The sequence below is a fragment of the Malurus melanocephalus genome, unplaced genomic scaffold (assembly GCF_030028575.1).
Source record: "Malurus melanocephalus ecotype Western Australia unplaced genomic scaffold, MMel_1.1 scaffold_311, whole genome shotgun sequence".
Classification (NCBI taxonomy): Eukaryota; Metazoa; Chordata; class Aves; order Passeriformes; family Maluridae; genus Malurus; species Malurus melanocephalus.
Window position 1 is genome coordinate 259,330 of NW_026623543.1, and position 22,310 is coordinate 281,639.

The 22,310-nt window shown below is 39.6% G+C and overlaps 1 protein-coding gene across 2 annotated transcripts in view; it reads right to left on the reverse strand.

Annotated features, from left to right (window-relative positions):
- Positions 1-22,310, reverse strand: part of SYT1 (synaptotagmin 1) — a 336,960-nt gene that overhangs the window by 89,531 nt on the left and 225,119 nt on the right. For both annotated transcript variants that reach the window (XM_057377405.1, XM_057377404.1), the window contains exon 5: positions 538-722. In XM_057377405.1, the coding sequence (XP_057233388.1) occupies positions 538-722 (185 nt within the window). The remainder of the gene's footprint in view (positions 1-537; positions 723-22,310) is intronic.

The following is a 22,310-nucleotide window of genomic DNA, read 5'->3' on the forward strand; positions in this document are numbered from 1 at the left end:
AATTCTCCAAACATCGCTGTGTTGAATGTGCCTGTGTTTTTCCTTTTTCATTATTTTCCCTTGTTTCTGACTCTCATTTTTTCCTCTATACTGTTGTTCCCTTCTCAGATGAACTTCTGTGTAAAAAGAAATTAATAGTTCAAAGCTACTTTTCTTTATCGTGTAATCTCAGAAATACCGTTATACAAACAAGATATACAAACACTGCACTAGATCTTGAAAAAAGCGCAGCAAAATATTGCACACATTTGCTCCATTTTTGAAGCCCTTGATAAACTTGCCCCTTAAGGATGAATCATTATATGCCTGCTTTTTTTTTTTTTTTTTTTTTTTAGCAGAGAAGGGAAATTGGCTGACTGCTACATTAGTGAGGCCCCACCCAGGTTCATCCCTTGTGATGCCACTGAGAAGATGCTGTCAATCAGACCACTCTTCACAGAGCCACTGCTGAGACAACAAGCACAACTTTTTCTAGACACATCAAACAGAAACCTTCAAATGCAACCCAAAAGTTCAAGAAAAGGAGAGGTACTTTACCTGGTCTTTCATGCTTTTCCCTAAATCTTTAACATCTTTCATGTTAATAGCATTCTTCCCTCCCTTCTCCTTTCCCTTCTTCTTGTTCTTCTTTTTGAACAAGCATTTCTTACAGAGACAAAAGCAGCAGGTGAGGATTAATAGGACTGCAACTATGGCTATGGCTATTAAGGCCCAAGGTGGCACTGGAAGAGAAAAAGACACACACACACACACACACAAAGAAAGTGGTAAACTGTTAGTAGAGTTGAAYTTAGAAACGAGTACATTTCTCTCACAGCTAAGCCTTTTTCAATRAAAACGCCTTGCAGAAATACCCGAGATCCTTTCTAAAATATCCTGTCATCATTTGTATATTTCTCCCAACCAAGCATTTGCCCATACAATGCCAATTTAACACATCTATCTGTATACAAGCCTGGTGACACATATCAAACTCACTTGCAGSTATTTTGATTCATCAACCATCTGAAAACAGTATATCCAAAATATTTATACAGTGCAATCTGTAAAATGCTCAGCACATTTAAGCAATTACTGCTTTCTTTCTTTAATCGTTTCCCCAACCCACCTGGCATTGTGGCTGAATCGGATGGAACTGCCTGGAAAATTTCCCTTTTCTGGAACGGCATGTGATCCAAGCAGTCAGTTCTAATGAACAGCCCTTTTCCTCTGCCCACTGCTGCACTTGACAGCTCCTCAGACTCCTCGCAATAGCTGCAGGTCAAGGTCACCAGTGAAAGCTGACCAAGGGCTGTCCAATCCACGGGCACTCGCCCTATTCAGCACCATGCCCTTAACACTAGTAAAGTTTGAGCACACACCTATATTCTCACCTATCCTTTCCTATAAACAAAAGATTGTGTTACATTTTTTCATTCAGTTCAGTATGTAGAACACAGCTGAAGCATGAATAAATAAGAGAGAACACCTACTAGGATAAAATATTCTTGTTAAAGATCAGAATTTTTGGAAAAAAACAATTAAGATGACACTAAAACGCAAGTACTCCAGAAGGCAATTATCTGCAGACAAATCAGCCTGAATGACCACTGATTCCCACATTTAACCAGAACGCCTGACAAAATTTTAAATCCTGTAAACTGTCATTTTCTAAAAATCTTGAAATGCACTCAGTCGGTCTGAAAGATACTCAACACATTACCTAAAGGTCTCTAATATGATACATAGCAAAGCAAAAAAGTGAATCAAATTTGACAGTTGGTGTCAGTGAATCACAAAAGGGAATGGACAGTATAAATAGAGAAAATTAACTGCCTAAAAGAGCTAAGAGGAGTGCAAAGCATAGACTCTGGAACTTCCACTACAAATGACCAGTTCAGGAAGACCACAGAGCACCTACAGCTTCTTTACTCTATATTTAATGAACTTTTTTCTAACTTTTATTCAAATAACCTTAATGACAGATAAAAATGCAGAAAAGTTGAACAATAGTTTCTGCAATATTTTATGCCTCCAGTTGTTCATTAAAAGCAGCTGCTATAAAATGGAATCTGTAACATATGTAGAACAAATGAGAACTGATTACTAAACAAATGAATGGTAAGAGAAAAATGGTGAACAGAGTAACAGCTGTTTATGGAATGTATTTTACAAAGTTAGCAGCAGCAATTCTGCAGTTAAAAATGCATTAGATCTGCATTAGACTTATCACAACTTAGAATGTGTATTTCATCCTTTAGTATTTAATTTTGTCTTTGAACCTGGTGTAGTAAATTTTGTAGCACAACTGACTCTCCTACTTTTTTTTTTCCACCCAGCACTCACATATGTAGAACCATCATCTCTCACAAGAACTATGTGCTCTACTCCAGTTCTAAATTTCACATGTATACTTAGAAATTTAGCACCTGAAACAGTATTTACATAACGCTACAGCTAATATAATCCACAGAAGTTATGCCAAAAGGAAATGAATGACGTGCAAAATTATCAGCTTTTCATCTCACTGATTTGTCAGCAGTGCCTGAGGCATGAATATGGGGAGGAGCAAGAATACAGATGGGGTTCTGCCAGCAGGATGCCTCTGTGTGAGGTAAGAGAAGGGAACACATCAAGTGTAGGTAAAATGCGAGAACCAATGGATTGAGGAGACGGAACATAGGCATTAATAGGATAAACACATATGCATCCTGCTGATGAAAAAGCTTGTGTAGGTAGTGAATTTAGATGCTTTTGTGCTTAAAGTGTTGTATCAAGTGGTTTTCTGGCACTGCTGCCTCGGTTCTCTGGAGCATGAACAATGTAGGGTACCTTGGGGAACATTTGGAACACTTGCAGGTATCTCAGCTTCTTTTTTAGAATGCATTGTCTGCTCTCATCTGTCTGTAATTTAATTTCACCCAACAGCTCTTGTGATGCAATTAAGTGATCATCGAATTAATATCTGAGACATCAACAATAATGCAGAATACCTTATTTATCTCTTCAGAGAAAATATGCTTCACTTTTTTATTAAACAAAGCATAAGCACTAAAAGGAAAAAAACTGGGGTGCACAAAATCTGGACATTTACAAAACCACTTCAAAATTCAAATTTGAAAAAACGAAAAGGAATGCATTATTTTTCCCAATAAAACTGCACTATCTCTACAAAGAAATGGCTCATCTGGACATTACCATCGACAGAGATTGCCCAATGAATGGATGTAAATATTAGATTTAAGACAAGTGAAACATACAGCTATCACTGGCTTTGAAGAGATGATATAAATAATTTTAAATATAAATAATTTTACATTGTATCAACAAGATTTTCCAGAGTTACTAAAGACTTTGAGAGTTTTCCTACCTGTGCTCCCCAATTTATGAYGCTGCCAGAGGAGCCTGAAATTTGGAAAAAGGTCAGGTTTCAAAAGCTACTTTTCTATAAAGTCATCTCAAGGTGGACAGACCAGAATTAGGTGACTGAAGTCACTAGCCAATTTGGAAGAGTCAAGTCTGCAGCCTTTAATTTTTCAGGCTGCTCTTTACTACGACGACTAGTATCTATAAAAATCTTATCAACAGCGTAAGAAATTTCTGTTAATGCATATGATAAAGACTCATATTGATTAATTTCAGTTGGACTTTACCCATGCTTATACCAGATTTTCAAAGAATTATATTTTACTAGTGGACAACAGCGGGAACCTATAGTCTGAGGACTATCTCCATCCATATTATACCAGTTTGATCAGGTTCAACAATTTGCAACCTCAGCAGATCTTTGGACATGAACCACTGAGCAAAAGACCTCTGTGGCAGATGAAGCAGGGTGGGTAAGTCGGAAAATGCAGATCTTGATCCAGGGATCAAGATGTCAGGGAGACAGAAACTTCTTGTACAACTTGTGTTACCAAGTGCCTGCACAAGGGGGTGCTTTGAAACAAGCAATCCTTACCTACCCGAGCAAGGAAAAGCGATTGATTTAAGGATAATTAATATGTGTGTAAACTTCCTGTTATTGCAGTGCTATTTTCTTTGTTCTGCTCCTCTGGGAAAATATAGAATACTTATTCTGAAGAAGCTGTCATGAATGTCTACGTGATTTGGTGATTCTACAAAGCTCTTAAAGACAAATCTGTAAGAGGGGATCTGCTGAGTAGCAGTTAGTAAATAAGGTCTTGAATTAGTGTTATTGATCCAATCCAGATATGCACTAGGACTTTACTCAGAAATGCAGGAAAGAAGCTTATTTGTAAAAAAAGACAGAATAGAGAAAGAAAAACGCATGGCTCACTCCTAAGCAACAGCACTGAAGAGAGTAAGCTCTAGGAATGAGTCGAATCAAAGCATTTTGGGTATCAGTTTTGCATGTTTCAGTCATGCTGAACCAACAGTCAGACATGGATGCAGCTAAATGGGAGCACCCTCATCCCTCTCTGTTGGTTCCTTCTACTAATGCCAGGGTTGTGTGCATACTGTGGGTCATTTGATGCGCTTGATACACTGCACAAATAATGCAGCTGTGATTGGGCTTAGGAGTGTGTTTACAAAGCTTATCTCCCAACCATTCCCATGCATCATGCTTGCACTCATGCTCTGCAGACATCTGTGAGGGCACGATGGACTGAATGGCAATATATATTCCTAAAGATCACCTAGTGGGGATCCAGCTGCAAAAGGCAATTGGTCAAAGGAGCAAACCTAACCCAAAGCACTGCCCCAACAAACCTTACAGTCCTCAGGACTGACTGCTTCATTTCAATGAATTGCTTCTACTGAGTTGTGCTAAGTACATCTTGTGTCCCAGCCTGTCTCTAAATCTTGTTCTTCTGAGCATGCTAGATTCAAAGGAAAGGCTGTATTACTGAGTTGTGCAATTCAAGAGCTACAAATTTTGTCCTTTTTATAAAGACATCCTTATTTGGCCTAACATAAAATACTTGTAGAGGTACAGGCCTTGGGTCTAAAACTGACATTTCTGTTAGATGATCTAAAATTATCGAATGCCTTGGAGGATGTTTGACTGCAGAGGAAAGAATTCAAGGGGGAAGTCACAAAACATGTAACAGCATCGAAGTGCTACAGTCTGTGAAAGAGAATGAAATCCTTAATCTTAATTATTTTCTTCCCTTTCTGTGTGCAGTGTCAGAGGAAACCTTACTAACTTAGAACCCAAATAGAGGGAAGGTCAATGAAGAACAGAAGAGCTGAATTAAAAACTGAAGACTTTCATATCAAAAATAGTGCACACCAAAATTCCCAATTAGGCAATTAAGCAGCCCCATTTAAAGTGTGACAGCAAAGGAGTATCAGATTATGGCAGCTTCCATATTTTTATGCAAAGGAGATCCATAGCATGTTGGAATTGATAAATAATAATAATCTACGTTTCATAAGGGACATGATGCTTAACAGGAAGCTGCAACTGCCAAATAATAGTTATGAAGTACAGTTATGAAGCACAGTGCTGTAATCTAAAGCTTTGGCAGCCTGAACATGGAAGCACTGTTAGTTTTATTAAACAACCATTTGATCTTAGCCTTTTGCACTTACAGCTTCTAATCAGGGACAAAATTCCATATATAGCCATATTCAGACTTCCTGTACAGAAATTCCCCAGGGACCATGTTCTGGAAATCAATTTCTCATTCATTAGTGGTTAGTTACAGAAAATGTCCTGAAAGCAAGGACACCGGTAAAAGATACCACTACCATAGCAGAAGGAATACAAAGGTGATCAATGCAAAGAAAAGAAAATGCTAATATATGGTAAAATGATTCATGAGAGATAAAACCTGAAAATACACACTTGCCTACACTGACGATTTACATACTTGCATTCACGATTATAAAGCTACATTTCCACTCCAGACTCTTATGTGTGAGCTCTTGTTTTAATAGCATTTTTGCAAAATACTACTTTCTCGTATTTACAACTTTTCTTTTACTGGTTAAAGTTCATGATGCTACCTTTGAGCCACTCTAGAAAGAACCATTACTAAATAACTGAATGAACGTGCTCATGCTCCTATTTCCCCCACTTTATTCTCTGAGTATGTGCAGTTGTGTGAGACGCTCTCTGTGAACAGTTTAGGGAAGTTACTGAAGCCTTACCTCCACTAAAAGAGGTATGCTCTGACGGTGGAAGTTCCTCACATGCAGAACAGTTTGTGGAACTGCACCGACTGGATAGGTTCACTGACTGAATACACCCCTGCCTATACCTTGTCATTGGACATTATCATGCAAAATGATCTGAAATTTCTATGACTGAACATTTCTTTCTTTGCAAATAAACTGACACTGAATTCAGCAGCAATCCTTGATATGGCTACAAATTTAGTCAAGTTGCTTGGGCTGTTTGAGAACATGATGTGCCTGCTGTATGCACACAAATCTGGAAGTCAAAATGCACAGAACTCAGATATTTACTTGAGGGCAAAACCACATCTACTATTGTAATTTGCACGTCATTACTGCTGGCATTAATTAATCTTTTATGGCATGTGATTTATTCTCTGCCAAGGTAAAACACAACTACTCAACACTATCTTCGTTCTGCAGAGCACAACTACTTGTCTGTGCTCCCCTCTCCTCTTCCCAATGTGTTTTGCTCCCTCTCTCCTCCAGTTCCTCCTCCAGCTCCTTCACCCTCAAGAGGTTGAGACATATGGGGGAGAAAAAAAGGGAAAGTACGACAGGGGAGTTTCCAGAAAAGACAGGATGGTGAAGCAGCCAGAGAGGAAGTGAAGCTATCGAGACATGTCCTTGTTGGAGGAAGTACCTCAGAGAGATTGCAAAGGCCTTCAAGCTTAAATGTCAGGTTTCATCTGTATAAATATTGCAATGAAAACAGCTCCTCTGTTAACCTCTATGTTCCCCTCCACCCCCAATCAGAATGAGACAGAATAAGAGCAGAGGAGTATTAGCATATCCCTGTGTCCTGCCAGCTCTGTCACTGCTACTCCAGGCTGCTCTCTCGGGCTTGTTTTCAGCTCAACCAAGGCAACACCTCTTTGGTGGCCATGTGGCTCCTCGGGAAGGTCTCTCCTGTGGTCTCTGGCACCTGGCTGCCCTTCCCTGTATTGCCATCTTCTGTGGGGATGTCAGCTCTCCTCTTCCCCTTCCACAGCTCTCAGCCCTCCTGCCTGCTCCTGCCTGCCACTTCCCCCAGCAGATACAGCCCTTTGTTCCGCTGTCCTCTGTGAAGGACAATTCACCCCAGCTCGCACACGCCAACCCAACAGAGGAACCAGCAGCCCAGCTTTCTGCTGCACAGCATGTCCCTTGGGAATGACTGTAACGCTGGCAGTGTGACAAACAAAACAGCCGCCCTTTCCAGCAAAACCTCTAGGTCACTCAATACAGAAAACAGTGTAGGGAAAGAAATGAGTCCGGTGAAAGATGTTTTCTCATCCAGAAGATAATATTTTTAGGATGATGGTCCTTATTGGTTCATATATCTGCTGTCATAAAGCTTTTAAAGTAAGTGAATTCGGGATCTAGAAAATTACCAGAGACAGTGCTGAGGCCCACTGAGCAGCTGGGAAAGATGAAGAAAGCTGGAGCCTCCAGAGGTTTGCTGAAGATGTTCCTTCCAGGTTTCCTCCTGGAAGCTACAGAGGTTTGCTGAAGATGTTCCAAAACCCCTATGTACTAATGGCCGTTGAGGCTAAATACTTTCTTGAAAAGGGACAAAATAATCCACAAGGCTAATATTCAATTAGGACAAAGAAAATATGTGAAAGTCCTGCTTTCCATCATGTGGACAATTCCATTTTGTTGTTAAAACACCTTTCCCTTTTCTTGTGACATTCACAATATATTGCACTTCAAACTTCAATTTATAGACTGTAGGAAAAAAGAATAGTGAAAAAAAAATCTGACTTGGAATTTTCAAAGGGACAAAATAATCCAAGCGCATCAATCCCAGGACTCAAAAACCAAGAGCATAAGCCTCAAAAATAATGTAAGTGATGGGAAAAATGAATTATGCCCATATATGTTTGATTTGCTTATTTATTCTTTCTTGTCTATACATCTTTGATTTCATTGTATGCAATGAACAATGCACTCCAGTTTTCAAACATTTGGATATGTTATTTGTATCCCATTTTCATGGTTTTACCTGCAAACGTGAGAGTCAGTCTTGTATATCAATGTTCAAAAGTGGAATCACATTTATTGCACGTTGGAATTAGTCAGGCACAGTACATATGAATATTACAAACTCCCACATTAAGTGTGAACTCCATTGCTTAGGAAGAAAGAGCCAATTTGCATATCTTTTTAATAAAATACTATGCAGGGGTAAAATCCTTTATAAAGAGAAACTGATTTGTGAATTCAGACAAGATGAACTTATAGAAACACTGTTTGTCAATGTTCTGTTAACATATACAATCTTAACACAGAATGACTTCAGATTTAGAGGAGAAGAGCTCCTATCAAAAGATAGCAACCATTGGAGTGGTACACTGATTTCCCAGTGAAAGTAAGAACCACTTTTATTTCCTGGTATTTATTATTAAATTAAAAGGTCTAAAATAGAAATGGCTCATATATAGTAGTTTTCACCAATAGATCACAAAGTGTCTATAAAGGAGGTAGGTAATCATAGCTCATCTTCACAGATGGAGACATTTACACATACAGAATAAAATTACTTTGGTTAGAACACAGAAAACACTGTGGGAGCATCAAAGCAGCAAAGTTCATGTCAGCTGCAGGTCTTAGGTGTGCACTCACGAGTATAGGGTGCTAAGGGCCAGAGGATGTCATGCACATGGTGCAAATAAGGGCCTGGGCTGCAGCGTCAGCCTTGGATCCTGCCAGAGGAAGCACCTCAAGTGCCACCCAGGGGTGCATGGCCCTGCATGGACCCCTGGCAGCACAGAGGTAACACAAACTCACACCCAGAATGACCCCCTTGAGCACACTGACCATCAGCATTGTGTGCCACGCACTTCAGATTTTCTGCAYGGATGTTTCATCCAACAGTGATGCTGCTGAGAAGGAGCAAACCATGGCTCGTCCCACCCAGTTACTGTCTGCAGGGTAGCTACTGTGCCACAGAGAGTGTCATGACAATGCTCTGAAAATGCTCCAGCCTTGCAGAAGCCTTTGGGACCTTAAAACTTAATTTTATCATTACAGATCTCTAGCACAAACAACGAGACTTACCTCATTAAAAAAATTGGAGAAATTCTCAGTGAAATTTACTTCCCCTACATGTGAAATCAGGTCAAATGTAAAAACTATAAAGTACTTCTATTTTGTAAACAATCAAATTCTCTTCCTAAAGCTATTACAGTCTTTCCTTTAGGACTTGATCTTTTGCCTCTATCCATTACACAGTCCAGGAGAGCTAAAGTATTGACTTTGAACAAATACTAAGCTGTTTTTATCCAGTCTTTGAAAAGGCCTGTGATGAACCTGTTCTTTTCTCCCTCTGAAAGGTAAGATAAAGTTAAATTAAAAAAACTCTTCTACAACCTAGAATGTAACATACATATGCATTGTATGTGCCCTCCACTCATTAAAGAAGCAGATATATTCTGCAGTTAAGGATTTTGGGAACAGTTAATTTCAAAAATTTATTAATGCTATCAGACATAAAAGCCTTTTTTGGTGTTTTTAATTTTTTTTAAAAATTGGTTCAACAGGAAGCATTCTCATACTTAAGTAAACAGTGAGAAAGGCCAGTTTTTAATAGGCTGGGGACCTTTTTCATATCTTCAATGTCCAGACTGATTTACAAAAAATTAATTGCATGGCTGTAGTATGGATAAATCAACTATAAAAACAATCAAGGAGCAAAACAAAACCAACCTCCTTCTTCCAGACAGAATTATGTAAGTACAACTGCAGTACGCAGGCAGCAATTGACCAATAAGAAGCTATATTTCTTTCTGTGACAGGAATGTATCTGTAAAAGWGTATTTCATCTGCTGGGTAATAGTGTATGCTCAGTAAAATCAACCAAAAATCGGAATTTCTCAATCTGTTATTTTAAATGTACAGCTGAAACTCTGAACGAGATTCTTTTGTTAAATATTATCATTATTAATAGACATTCATTTGTGTGTGGGTAGTGCCTACAGGCACTGACTCAGAAGAAATGCCTCACCAGATCTGACACTGCACACAGATGAAATAAAAGGACAGTCTTGCCTGAGAGGCTTTTCAGTGAAAGGGCCCAGCCTRTGTGCTGGGAACGTGCCCATCGTGGTCTGACTGCTCAAAAAGCTGTGTCCTTGCCCAATCCAGAGCCTCTAAGAATGCACCAGACACGCCCACTGCCAAATCCAGCGTGTCCAAGCACACCGCAGCGTTCTCCTGTGCATGGCCCTTGCTAAATAGCCCTTCTATATTCTCAACGAGATCTTCCTAGGATCCTGTCCACCTAGCACATGAATGCCCTCTTCCTGGACAGAACCCACACACACAGCCTGGCAGCTCCAAATCTCACCAGTGGCCAAGGGTATGGCTAAGACAGGGCCCTGAAACCAAAGATACAGAAAACCAAACAACTCTCTTTGCCAGAACCCTCCAAAAGAAGTTCCTAAGCTGATTGCACTATTAAGGCACTTGCAATTTGCCCCAGATAAGACTATATAGACTTGTCAAATTTTTTGCATAAATGGCTGTACGGCAAGCACTTTCCTGCTGAACCTTAAGTGTGAGATTCAATTCCCTGTCCCTGGTAACCCTGACTGAAATATCACACATGGCTCATTGTTTTTGTTCATAGGGTGTCTGCTATACAAACACTGGTCCTGTAAGACTTACATGCCATTGTTGCAGGTASAATCAGCACGAGCCACACACATGTTCATGGGGATCATTAGTAAGATACATTTTTTGGTTCAGTGTCTTTTCAAATCTGAATGCAAGTGGGTGCTAGGATTGCCAGATAACTCAGTGTGGTCTTGGCACCTGGCCAGCAATGCCTGAGGTGCACCATACACACAGGCAAGAGCTCAGACCAGGGATCAGTCATTGGAAGAGAGAGAGCAGGGTGCTGGAGCTTCCATGGAGCAGTTCCACCCCAGGGTGGCCCTGCTCACCACAGCAGGACTGAGCAAGGCTGGCTGTGGTTGCAGGTGTGCATTTTTCCAAGGGACCTTGAACTGTATCAATAGTGTCAGTCATGCAGGGCTGTGCTGGAGCACATTCCTGGCAGGCACTCCGCTCAGTTCAGCTCAGAAAAGGGCACGACACTGGTCCATGACACTGGGGGCATGATGCCGTGGGCTCTGCTGCACTGATTTATGGTGTGTGCCTAGGCAGATGTGCCATCTGTCCTGCAGTGTGCCCTGCCAGACTGCCTGGGGGTGTGTGCTGAGTGGTCCCAGGCTGGCCCCAGGCATTCAAACTAAAATGTTTTCATTACCTCTATCTGTTAAGCAGAGGTGCTCCTCAGCATATTTACACCAGTTCTGCAAAAGTTGAAAGAGCAGATACCAACAGCCCAGCTATCCTAAGCCTCATCCCAGTGCTGGGATGGAAAGACAAGCCCATTCCTAAGTCACACACGGAGCTATCACCATGCAGGCTTAAGGATCACAAAGAATGTATAAGAATGCATATTATTAAAATACAGCTTTGTGGAAACTGCATGTTATTAGACACTTATGCTGCTAATACAGAAAAATGAAATGCAATTTGATTATTCACAGACTGTATACAAGTCCTTCAGACAATATGTTTCCACCTGCTATTTACTAAAAGAGCAGACTTTGACCTTTCTTTCTCTTTTTAGGTGCTCAGCTTCATTTTAAAAGACTGAAGGAAAGAATCTAAACACGGGTTAGGCCCTTGCCTAGAATTTTGACCTCTCTTATTTTTCAAGAAGTTATCAAGGTTGCAAGCTCCTATCAGTGGTGGCATTTGTCGGAAAAAAAATCTATTTTCAAGGTATGGTTAAGGTCAATAGCCATCTTGCTCTTCTTTTTCAGAATCTCATTTAGCAGCACAGTTATGATGAGGATGATGATGATTGATTACTAACTTCTGTCTTTTTGCACAAAAAAGCACCATTCCTGACTGGATAACCATAAATGCTGTAATGATCATTAACGCTGTTGCAGGAACCACTGCTAAAGTGATAAATAGATTTGGTTCATATTAGCTACCGGTCTAAAAGCATCATTTGACCTCATTAATCGATCTAATAAAATCTGGAGTCATGCCCCCTAAGAACAAGAATGCCCCCTTTTCAGAACAAGAACTCCAAGGCTTTTTTTTCTGATCTCCATAAATACAAAAGCTGAAATTTTATACCACTGTAAGGTCACAATCTCTCCAAACCACTTCGTGCAAATACTAGGCACTCAAGTTTTTCTTACATCTTATTGAGTCTAGAAGAAATTTAAACTGATCCTAGGAGGCATTAAAAGATACCTGCACAAGACCAGCAAAGCAGCATTTCTTGGAAAAATAGTCAGTTTGCTGAAGGAACATTTATGCATACAGGTCTGTAATTTCATATTGGTACATTGGAATTAACTCAATACTATATGTCTTGTGTACAGATACAGCATTTTAGATCTGTGAAATGACAAAGCCACATACTGCATTTGATGCCTTAGTCTATATTTCCCACATAGGATTGTTTCTCATTTCACTCATCTTTACTTCTGTAAGGTACACACATTAGAAACTTGTCACTGTTGCTGTGCTTCTCACTTTGCCGACCTAGCAATGTCAGAGGTTCATAACTCAGCATGCATGGAATATGCTTTCTTTCATACTGTTCTTTAGCCTTCTGCTAATTACCCTAAATAATTAGTTTACATGAGCTTCAGTCAGGCCTTATATTCAGTAACACCATGAGAGTATGYCATAGCTGTTACAGCTGTAACCCAAAATTGGTAGTTTTAGTTTCATATTCAGATTATGTGGATCTGCAAGAAGCCTGGAAAAGATTGTTTTATAGTTCAGATACCATCCTGAAGGACAGAAGTTCTTGTACGGTATGCATTAACAGAGCTAGTTTGTACCAATGCTCTTTTAGTGGACTTATCAAGCAAAAGCAACTKCTATCAGCATGTCTCTTAAGAGGGCAACTCTGCCTAAAAATCTCACCTACTACTTTGATCATATTTGATCAAAAAGATGCCATAAAGTAGAGGGTGAAGTATGATTATGCAAGGCACAATGGAGGAACCATGAAAAAGAAGACCTTTCATCAACTTGTGCATTTCATTTGGTGACTGCTGCTGATTTAAAATTTACCAGTGTTGATAATGGGAACCAAAAATTTGTTTTCCCCTCTCATTTTGGCTTATAATTTGGCTTATAGTCTACACAATGCCATGACTTGTAGTCTATACAATGCCATGAGATAAAGCATGAGTTAGAAGTGATGGCATACAATAAAGCCTCTGGCTGAGTGAAGAAATTTAATCTAAATCTCTCCATTTCCTGAAGGAACACTCCCAACTGTAATATTAATATATAAAGTTTATAAAGAGTGGTGAGCTGTGCTACCTGTTTAGTATCAGAAGACCCAGGCTTGTTATGCTCCTATGCTCATTCACCCAAAACAAGGACTGTAGGAATCTGTCCTTAAAAGAGATATTTTGCTTGTCCAGTGTGAAGTGGACAGGTGAACAGGTCTGCTGCTCTGAGACATGTAAAGGGTCTCACAGGAAAAACCTCCATTTCAAATCCCTGTATCTGGCTTGCTGCTGAACAGCCAGCCTGCAAGGCTTTTCATTGTTCTGAGACCCCACGACTCCCACCTGTGCTGAGTCTGATGGCCAGCTATGTAATACTAAATGCAGGCTGCAAGGTTTTCTCAAATTATGTCAGTCATTCTTCCTGGATATGACAGAAATAAATAAATCCCGTCTTTCAGTACCAGACTCTACCTCTGGCTATCTGCAGTAGGTGTCAGTTTTGCCTTATGGTGCCCAAATGAAAAGCAAACACATTCTAGGCACTTACATCCTTTATGGGATCTAGTTGTAGGAGCACAGTTCACAGAAAGAGCATGTTTTCTTCCATCCTCTTGACACTGACTGTGCTCAGCACACTCTGATCCTACAGGCATATCCAGGCCAGACTTCCACTAAGTGAAGCATTCCTGTAAGGGCACATTGAGAACTCAGTGCTGAAATGTCACAGCTTCTTCTTCACATTAGGAAGAGAACAGGAAATGGAACCACATGCCAGGATTCGTGTTTGACTTTGCTGCAGTAAACAGCCATCAGGGTCTGACTGAAGTTCTGTACTAGACTTGAATCTAAAGTCCTCTGGTYGACCCCACTCCATGTTCACTGCTTCTTATCTTTGAATTGCTTTCTGAATGATTTGTTAGTTGCACAGTCAGAGTGTAGTGTTATGTTCCCTGTAAAAACGGGAAGCCAGCAGGCTTAAGGATCACAAAGAATGCTACTAAATTGCTCAAGAGCAATGAATCTAACACCACACCCTGTATACATTCCTCTCCTGAGACTGACACACATTTTATTACGTAATAAATTTTTCACTCCAGTAATATTTTGGTCCAGTATTTACAGCCAACCTTAGCAGCTGCTCTTGATGAACGCATTTTCTTACTGCTATTTAAAAGCCACTGCATCCCCTCATCATCAAGAGTTCATCCCACTTACTGAAATAATTTAATTAAACTCTATTCTTCTTACTGGATTCATTTCTTTGCTGCTGATCAAAGAGGCTGAAAAAAAAATCATCAAATCTTAAAATTATAAGTACACAGAAGAGTTCTTGYTTCTGTCTCTATATAAATATATTTTAAATACTTAAAATAGATTTGAAGTGATTAACCTCCAGTTTGGCCAGAAAGAGGAAAAAAAAAATAGAAGAGAATGCCATAACTAAGCCTAGGAAAAATAATTGCTTCTGGAATTACAAGTCAGTCTGCTGAAATCAATGGTCATGGTTCAGATGACTTCTGTCCAGTGAGGTTTCTGTCCCAGATTTCCAATTCCTTTTTGCAAGTACTATGCCATTAACTAAAGACGCTCCCTCTTAATAAGAACTTTGCAATAGCTGATCAACCATTCTTTCAAACCTGTAGCATCACCAGTAATGAACAATTAATCCTCTGCCTCCTCAGAATTGAGTTAAGCTTGGAACAGAAAGAGAGCAGCAGCAAAAGAAAATGGGCTCTGTGAAGCATGAAGAAATTAAAATAAAAAGATGATGAAGAAAATAAACATTAATGGTAGATGAGCAATCAATAAAGTCCAAAGCTGGCAAAGATCGCCTTGGAAACTAAGTGCTCTAAAGGAATTTATAAAAGTATAAATGGAATCTCAGAAAGATTTATTTAAGAGTGAATTAATTCTTCAGCGCTTTCTCCTTGTTTTCTTTCCATGCGTGATTGTCTCTTAGGCTACTTCATTTTCTGCATATGGTGCCACAGAACAATAACACATTAATCTCTAAGTTATATATGTTCTTCCATAGTGATTATTCCAGCAAGCAAAATGTTAACACATTTAAATTAATGCAAATGAGATGGTGGCTTGTTATTGGCAGAAACTGTTTCAAAAAAGACTAATAGTGCTACACAGATGCAACTTTGTATCTACAATCTAATTAAAACTAATCTAATTAAATAGGGTGCTGCTTGAGCACTGCAGAAAACACACAGAATTCCTTTTATGGTTAGACAGAGCTTCCAAGAGCCACTGTGTCTGCCATTTTACTTCATGTGGAACCGCTTTAATAGCAGGTGAGTAATCAGCAAATAAATTCTCCATGGCTGCTTTGGAATTGTTCATTCAGAGAAGCAGTGATAATGTATCCATAGATAACAACACAACAGCAATGGAGGCCACATGGAGGCAATGTCYTTTCATTATGCAAAATGATACAGCTGGAGAAAAGAAAAAAAGCTTGAAGCTATAAGTAATCCTTTAGCCTCACTTATTAAGGAAGAATTCCACCAAAAATACTTTTGCAAAGGTGTTACATTACTGACATGAGTTGTTCACAGCAAAATCAGGCATCATCAAACCTTTGTCTTGTCTAGTGATTCCTTAAAAAAAATTTTCTTTTTCTCTCGCAAAAAACATTCCACAGACGTCGTAATCAGTAAGAAAATGTACTGCTCCCAACTGAAATTCCACCATAAGCTATTTTAGCACTGAGAACTAAAACAGCAACAAGGTAACAAAATAATGTCTTCCCCTCTCAAAAATTCAGGTAAGAAACCTCATGCTGGAAAACTGTCTTAAATGTGTACGCTAGCAATAATCAGATGAASGAAGGTCAAAGGAGATCAAATCCTGATGAAAAGAAATTGTCATCACAAAAGATTTTTCTAAGGTATTCCAGTAGAAAACAATACTCTGTGGACTCCCACCTTAGAGAAACAACTGTCTTGATCTATTATAATCTAAAGTAACTATGTTTGTTGAAAGCCAGATTGAGAAATGTATGGTGCTTGGCAGGAGTCTGAATCCATGCAGTGTAAAAAGGCTCTCCAGACCTCACAGTTCTTCCTCTTTAATCCTTGTTCAAGGCTTACCAGATTTCCAAAATGCTGAATTTATTCATATCCATATTAATATCCATAAAATGTTGAATTCCAGTACATTCTTGACTCTGTGGGACTGGTATGGCTCTGTATTCAGGGGCAATTCTCCATATCAGGGTACCTTTTGTGTTAGAATAGATTGATGGAATGAAAGCATCACAGAACCATACTGCAGTTAGGACACTCCTAGAAGGCCAGCAAACTGACCCTTCCTACCATTTCAGATGAAATAGTTATTCATGGTGTGAAAACAGAAAATAGGCTTAAAAGTAAAACTCTGAAGACTTCTCCTTCCTTGGCTGGAACCCTAACCAGTGAGCTGTTTTCCCCAGATAAACCAGAGACTAAGGCATTTCTCCCACAGAATAGTGTTTTTGAGTCCCTGGCTCTTCCAAGAGGATTTCTGTGCCACGCTCAGTGAGACAGATGAGTAATGTACTCTCTATGCAGTCTAACTTTTAGGCTATAGGCTCTCTCTCTTCTCTATGGGGTGAGATACATGGCTTTAGACTTGTTTAGGCTGACTAAAATGCGAGCCGTGCTCTCCCACATACCTCATGGCAGTGCCTTAGCAACTATTCTCATTACAAAATAAAGCTGGTGACAACACTATTGGTATTTCCTTTTCCTTCTTCAGCCCCAATGTAGTCCCCCTAGCTCCAAGGATGAAAACACAATCTCCAAGTTAAAGAGAAGTAAGATATGACAAGTAAATCTCATAGGGAAAATTGGGTCTGCTGTTTGAAAGAAAACACATATAGAAGGCTCTGTTATGAAAAAGAAATGATGAATGATGAAAATCTCCAAAATCGCCCGTTAAAGTAATTTGCTTTGCTGCCTGATAAGTAGAGCTCCAATTTGAGTCCTTTCAGCTATAAATAGTTACAATTATTTCAGCAAAACTATGCTGAACAATGTTTGTAGGATTATGTCTTGAGGTGAACTTTCTAATACACAGGAAAGAAGCACTGACTGTTTATGACAGCATTCCTTTAACCTAGGAAAGGTAAGTATGGTGAATCATAGAAAATGGATATTTTGCTGAGTCATAATTAATTTTCAGACTGAAATTGTTAATAAAATTGTAATTTTCACAGTATTTTCAATATCCCACTGTAAATTTACTCCATTTTAGAAGCTTGCAGGAAGCATTTTTCCCAAAACAAAACCTGTATTAAGGTGAGGTTTATGTGTTGACAGACTGTCACAGAGGCCCAAGCAACAGAATGAATATTCCCCTCTGTGAATATGTGCACTGATGGCTAACAGCATCATGCACTATGCTAAAAAGCCTCAGGGTAAGAGAGACGTCTAAAATAAAGTGGTTTTTTTGTCCTCAATATGTAACATGAAGAACAGTTTGAAATAGAAAGCGTTTACTTTTATATGAGGGACATCTCATTCAGATCTAGATTTTCTTGATGTATCTTGATATATGGCAGCAGTGAGGCCACACCTCGAGAAGTGTGTTTATTTTTAAGTCCCCTGATTCGGGAAAGACATTGAGGTGCTGGAGTGTCCAGAGAAGGGCAACAAAGCTGGGGAAGGGTCCAGAGCACAAGTCTGATGGGGAGTGGCTGAAGGAGCAGGGGATGTTTAGCCTGGAGAAAAAGAGGCTCAGGAGGGACCTCTCTCCATCTACTCGAAAGAAGGTTGTAGCCAGATGGGGGTCAGCCTGTTCTCTGAGGCTGCCAGCAACAGGACAAAAGGAAATGGTCTCAAGGAGGCCAGGGGAGGTTTGGGACATCAGGAAGAATTTCTTCATTGAAAGATTTGTCAAGCATTGGAAGGCGCTGCCCAGGGAGGTGGCTGAGTCACCAGCCCTGGAAGTCTCAAGAAATGATGTGGCACTAAGAACTATGGTTTAGGTGACAAGATGGAGATTGGTCAAAGGTTGGACTTGATCTTGGACCTAAAGGATTCCATGATTTGGTGATTTTATAACAATATCACACAGTTCTTAAGGAATGGAAAGGAAACTGCCAACTACATTATTATTTTTAAACACAATTATTATTTTTGTATCCTTTGATTTCAGTGCAATTTGGAGCTTTTAGAATGTGGTACGTACATGCAGCTGTACATTCACTTCACATTAAGGGCATTGTATTTACTTTTCTTACTCTTTTAATGTATTATTTACTTCAGTAACCAGTCATTATTTATTATCTTTACTTTTAGTTCTGTRTTTCTTTGATCTCACATTTCTCCTGTGTTCACTCAATATGCAGTACTCATAAGACAACCTGCTTTTATAATATATTAAGGCTTTATCATGGCWCAGCGACACGTGAATTGTCTTTAAATCAGTTTTAAGCCACCATAAACATAGGGAGGTAATTTATACATGGTAAAAAACAGTTAAGACACAGGCTATAACAAGATAGAAATTATTTTTTAAAACAACATAGGACACCTGATGTAAAGTTTCTTGCTTCTTCTGGAGTTCAAAGTCAACTATATTGGTGAGCACAACACTTAAAAAAATTTGAATCTTAACCTTGTGCTGTCTTTTTAATAATCTCTGCAACTAAGAATGAAGCAAAATAACATTGTCTTCACAAAATGATCTCAGAAAGAAACCTGCCAAAATTTGCCTTACTTTCTGATTGTCGACATGAGCATATTACTCTGCAGTACAGCAAAATTAGAGTTTGTTGGGTGAAATCTCAAAAACAGTTTCCAGAAACTAGAAGACAACTTCTGCTTATTTTGAGATGACTGTTTCTAGTCTGACTTTTCACAACCTCCTGGATCAGCTAGGTGATGAGGTGCCTGTCCTTGAGCTGAGGAACAGGAAGTCCTMATCAATATTGTTTTCAATGGAGCTTCAGAGCCAAAGTTGTCCCTACAAGCAGGAACATGACATTGTATGACTAGTGCAGTTGGCAGAGGTAAAAAGAGGACAATAGATTTTATTGCTATGGTGAAACAGACCTTTAATAAAAAGTTTTTGTCTCTGTCACCGGCAATATGCAGTGAGCTTGGAAAGTAGTATTTGTTTTTGTGCTGTGACTTGTATTAAATCCATCTCAAATCATAAATAATTTATGCGGGCAGTGTTGTCCCAGGAGAGACCACTAATCCAAGTGAAGCTAGTTATATTTATTCAGGCACACCATAGTAGAGGTGACACTTGATGAAAAAATAAATCCTTCCCTGGAGCAAAGCTAAATACCTTTTACCTCTCTGCCAATGGCTTAGAGATCCAGTATCTCTGCAGTGGCTTCCAAAAATTCAGCCACTGAAGAGATCAAAATACCACCCCAAAACAAACCTTATTTGTTACTCTAGACATAGTATTCTAACTATGGCGAACATGAAGACTATTTTTTGATCAATAGCCCTTTTATCTCTCCATGAAAGCAGGTTCTGACAGGCATATCCCTTGCAAGTGGCTAGGAGTTATTTAATTGGCCTCACACGCCTTCAAGTTGAGCCAGTTCCTGCCCGGGAACAACCTCATGTAAGCCAGCACTGCAACCAATTTCCCATAGGCTTCTCTCTAAACTTGGCAATGCTGCAATTTATCCTGGCTTGTCTCAATGGCTAATCCTTATCTGAGGTCACAAACAATTTTGCTAAATGCCACTGACACCAGAGGGTCATACACAACACACTTTTCTGTCTCTCCTTCCAAAAATGTTTCTTGTCCAACTAGTAGCACAACTAGCAGCAGGGATATGAGATTTCTAGATCATAGTTCAGTGCAGGAACATTCAACATATCCAAGGAATAAAGAAATAACCCTAACAAGAGCCCTGTTAGTCTCAAGCAAAAAAAGAAAAAAATACTCCTTTCCCCATAAGTTCTGCCACTGTGACAAGAAAAAAAAATACATTTTACAGTACATTAGTCCCAAAGCTACTAAAAAAAATACATATCAGTATTCAGTTTGCTTTCCTAAAATGTTAGCTGAAAGCTTTCCAGTCCTCTTAGCAAGATTTGTGTGAAGGAGAGGGAAAAGTAGACAAATATTGGTTTGAATTTATTCTTTTTCATCAGAAGTATCCTATGGCAGACAGCCTGGAAAACAGAGCAGAGACTAGCGTTGTCAGGAACCTTTAAGCCTCTCAACCATATGTCAAAAAACATTTTAGAGGCTTTAATTTTCTCCTTCCTCCTATAATGCTATCCGGCATAGAAGTCAGCAGGGCAAAACTGGTTTTTTGCTGTAGAGGCAGGAGGTGTAAATGAGAGATGATGCTATGTGATGAGGGAACCAGGAAAAAGGAAGGAAAAGAGGCAGTAGATAAAAGAGAGTAAGAGGAACTGGAGATGTAAATCACAAATTGCTTATAATTTACTTTCAGACCACAGATGTGACCTCTACTACTTACAAGTCAGAGATCCTGTCAACATGCTCTGCAACAGTAATTCTCAGAACATCACACGTATTGATGTGGAGATTGTGAAGACATAGACTGTCATTAATGGTCATTTGTCTGGTGGAAGCAAAAGCTGCACCTACTTGGAGAAAGAATCACTGATTTTTTTTTTTCAGGAAAGGCAATTTTTTTTCACCTAGCATCAGGATAGGACGAGATAGTTTACTGCTCTCAGTCCTCTATCCTCAAAATGCCACCACAAACCCTTCATTTTCTTCACTTCATAAAATATTGCGGGAAAGCAGAGAGTATCAGCACTGCTTTGCTACATCAGGAATTCTCACTGCCASTTCAGTCTGCTACTGGCTCCCAACTCTCATGAAATACTCTACGAGTAACAAACTCCTGTAATAAAACATCGTCACAATTTGGGTCTAGGAATTCAAGTTTGGGAAGTGGATGGTAAGAGCACACATCAACAATATTTATTTATTTTAGTCCTAYGTTTATGTAAGTATATTACGGCTTGTCTTTATCTCTTACCAAACCAAAGTAAAATCAGCTTCGAAACAGAGAGGCATTGAAGCATCTGCCAATCTATGAAAAGTGATCCATCTCAGCACACAGGACTGATGCTCCTAGCACTCTGCCCTCATAATAGGGTAAGGATTATAGAAGTCTGTCCAAACAGAGGCACTATCAGTAGTGTTCGTGGCAATCCTGTAATTTTGTCTGTAAGGATTAAAGCACTGTTGGGGTCCAGTCAATGAAAAAATCTTGAACCCTGTGACAGTCTGATGTTGACCTTAAATACTTCTCAGTGCCACTCAATGCTGAAAGGAGGGAGGAATTACTGAGACAACACATCCACTCTCTGCTCATTGCCACAGCACTGCAGTATGTCCACCAAAGAACTGAACAACTCACTAAACCTCACGGATGACATAAACCCAGAAGGAAGCCAAACAACATCATCTGCCAGTCTCCTGCATCCCTCTCAGGCTCAGAAAACAGCACCATGGCGGCTGGCTTCCTCCTGAGCCAGTAATGCTGGGGAACAGCAGTGGAGACATGCTGATACAGGGGCTACTGTACTTTGGGGGAAACATAAAACTGACATCCTCAGCTTTTTTTGGGGATGAGAGATCCCCCGGGATTTTCCCTAAAGGATTGTAATGCCTTACAGCCCCATTCAACTCTCATTAAACTAAATGGAAACAACCTCAATCACATCTGTGGAAATTGGATGTTTGCTGGGTTGGCTCAAGTCCCAAGTGAGGTAATTACATTCTTCCAACGGCTTCCATTGGAAAATTTCTGTGTGTGTGTCCCCTTCCCAAATGATCTCAAAGTAGCACTCTACTGATTATTTAAACTAAACAACTGCCCTAAATGCTCTTTTTTTGACAACAATCATGAAAACGTGTGCTGTGATAGTAAGCCATGTGACAAAAGTGGGTACAGCTCTCAGCATGCAGCCC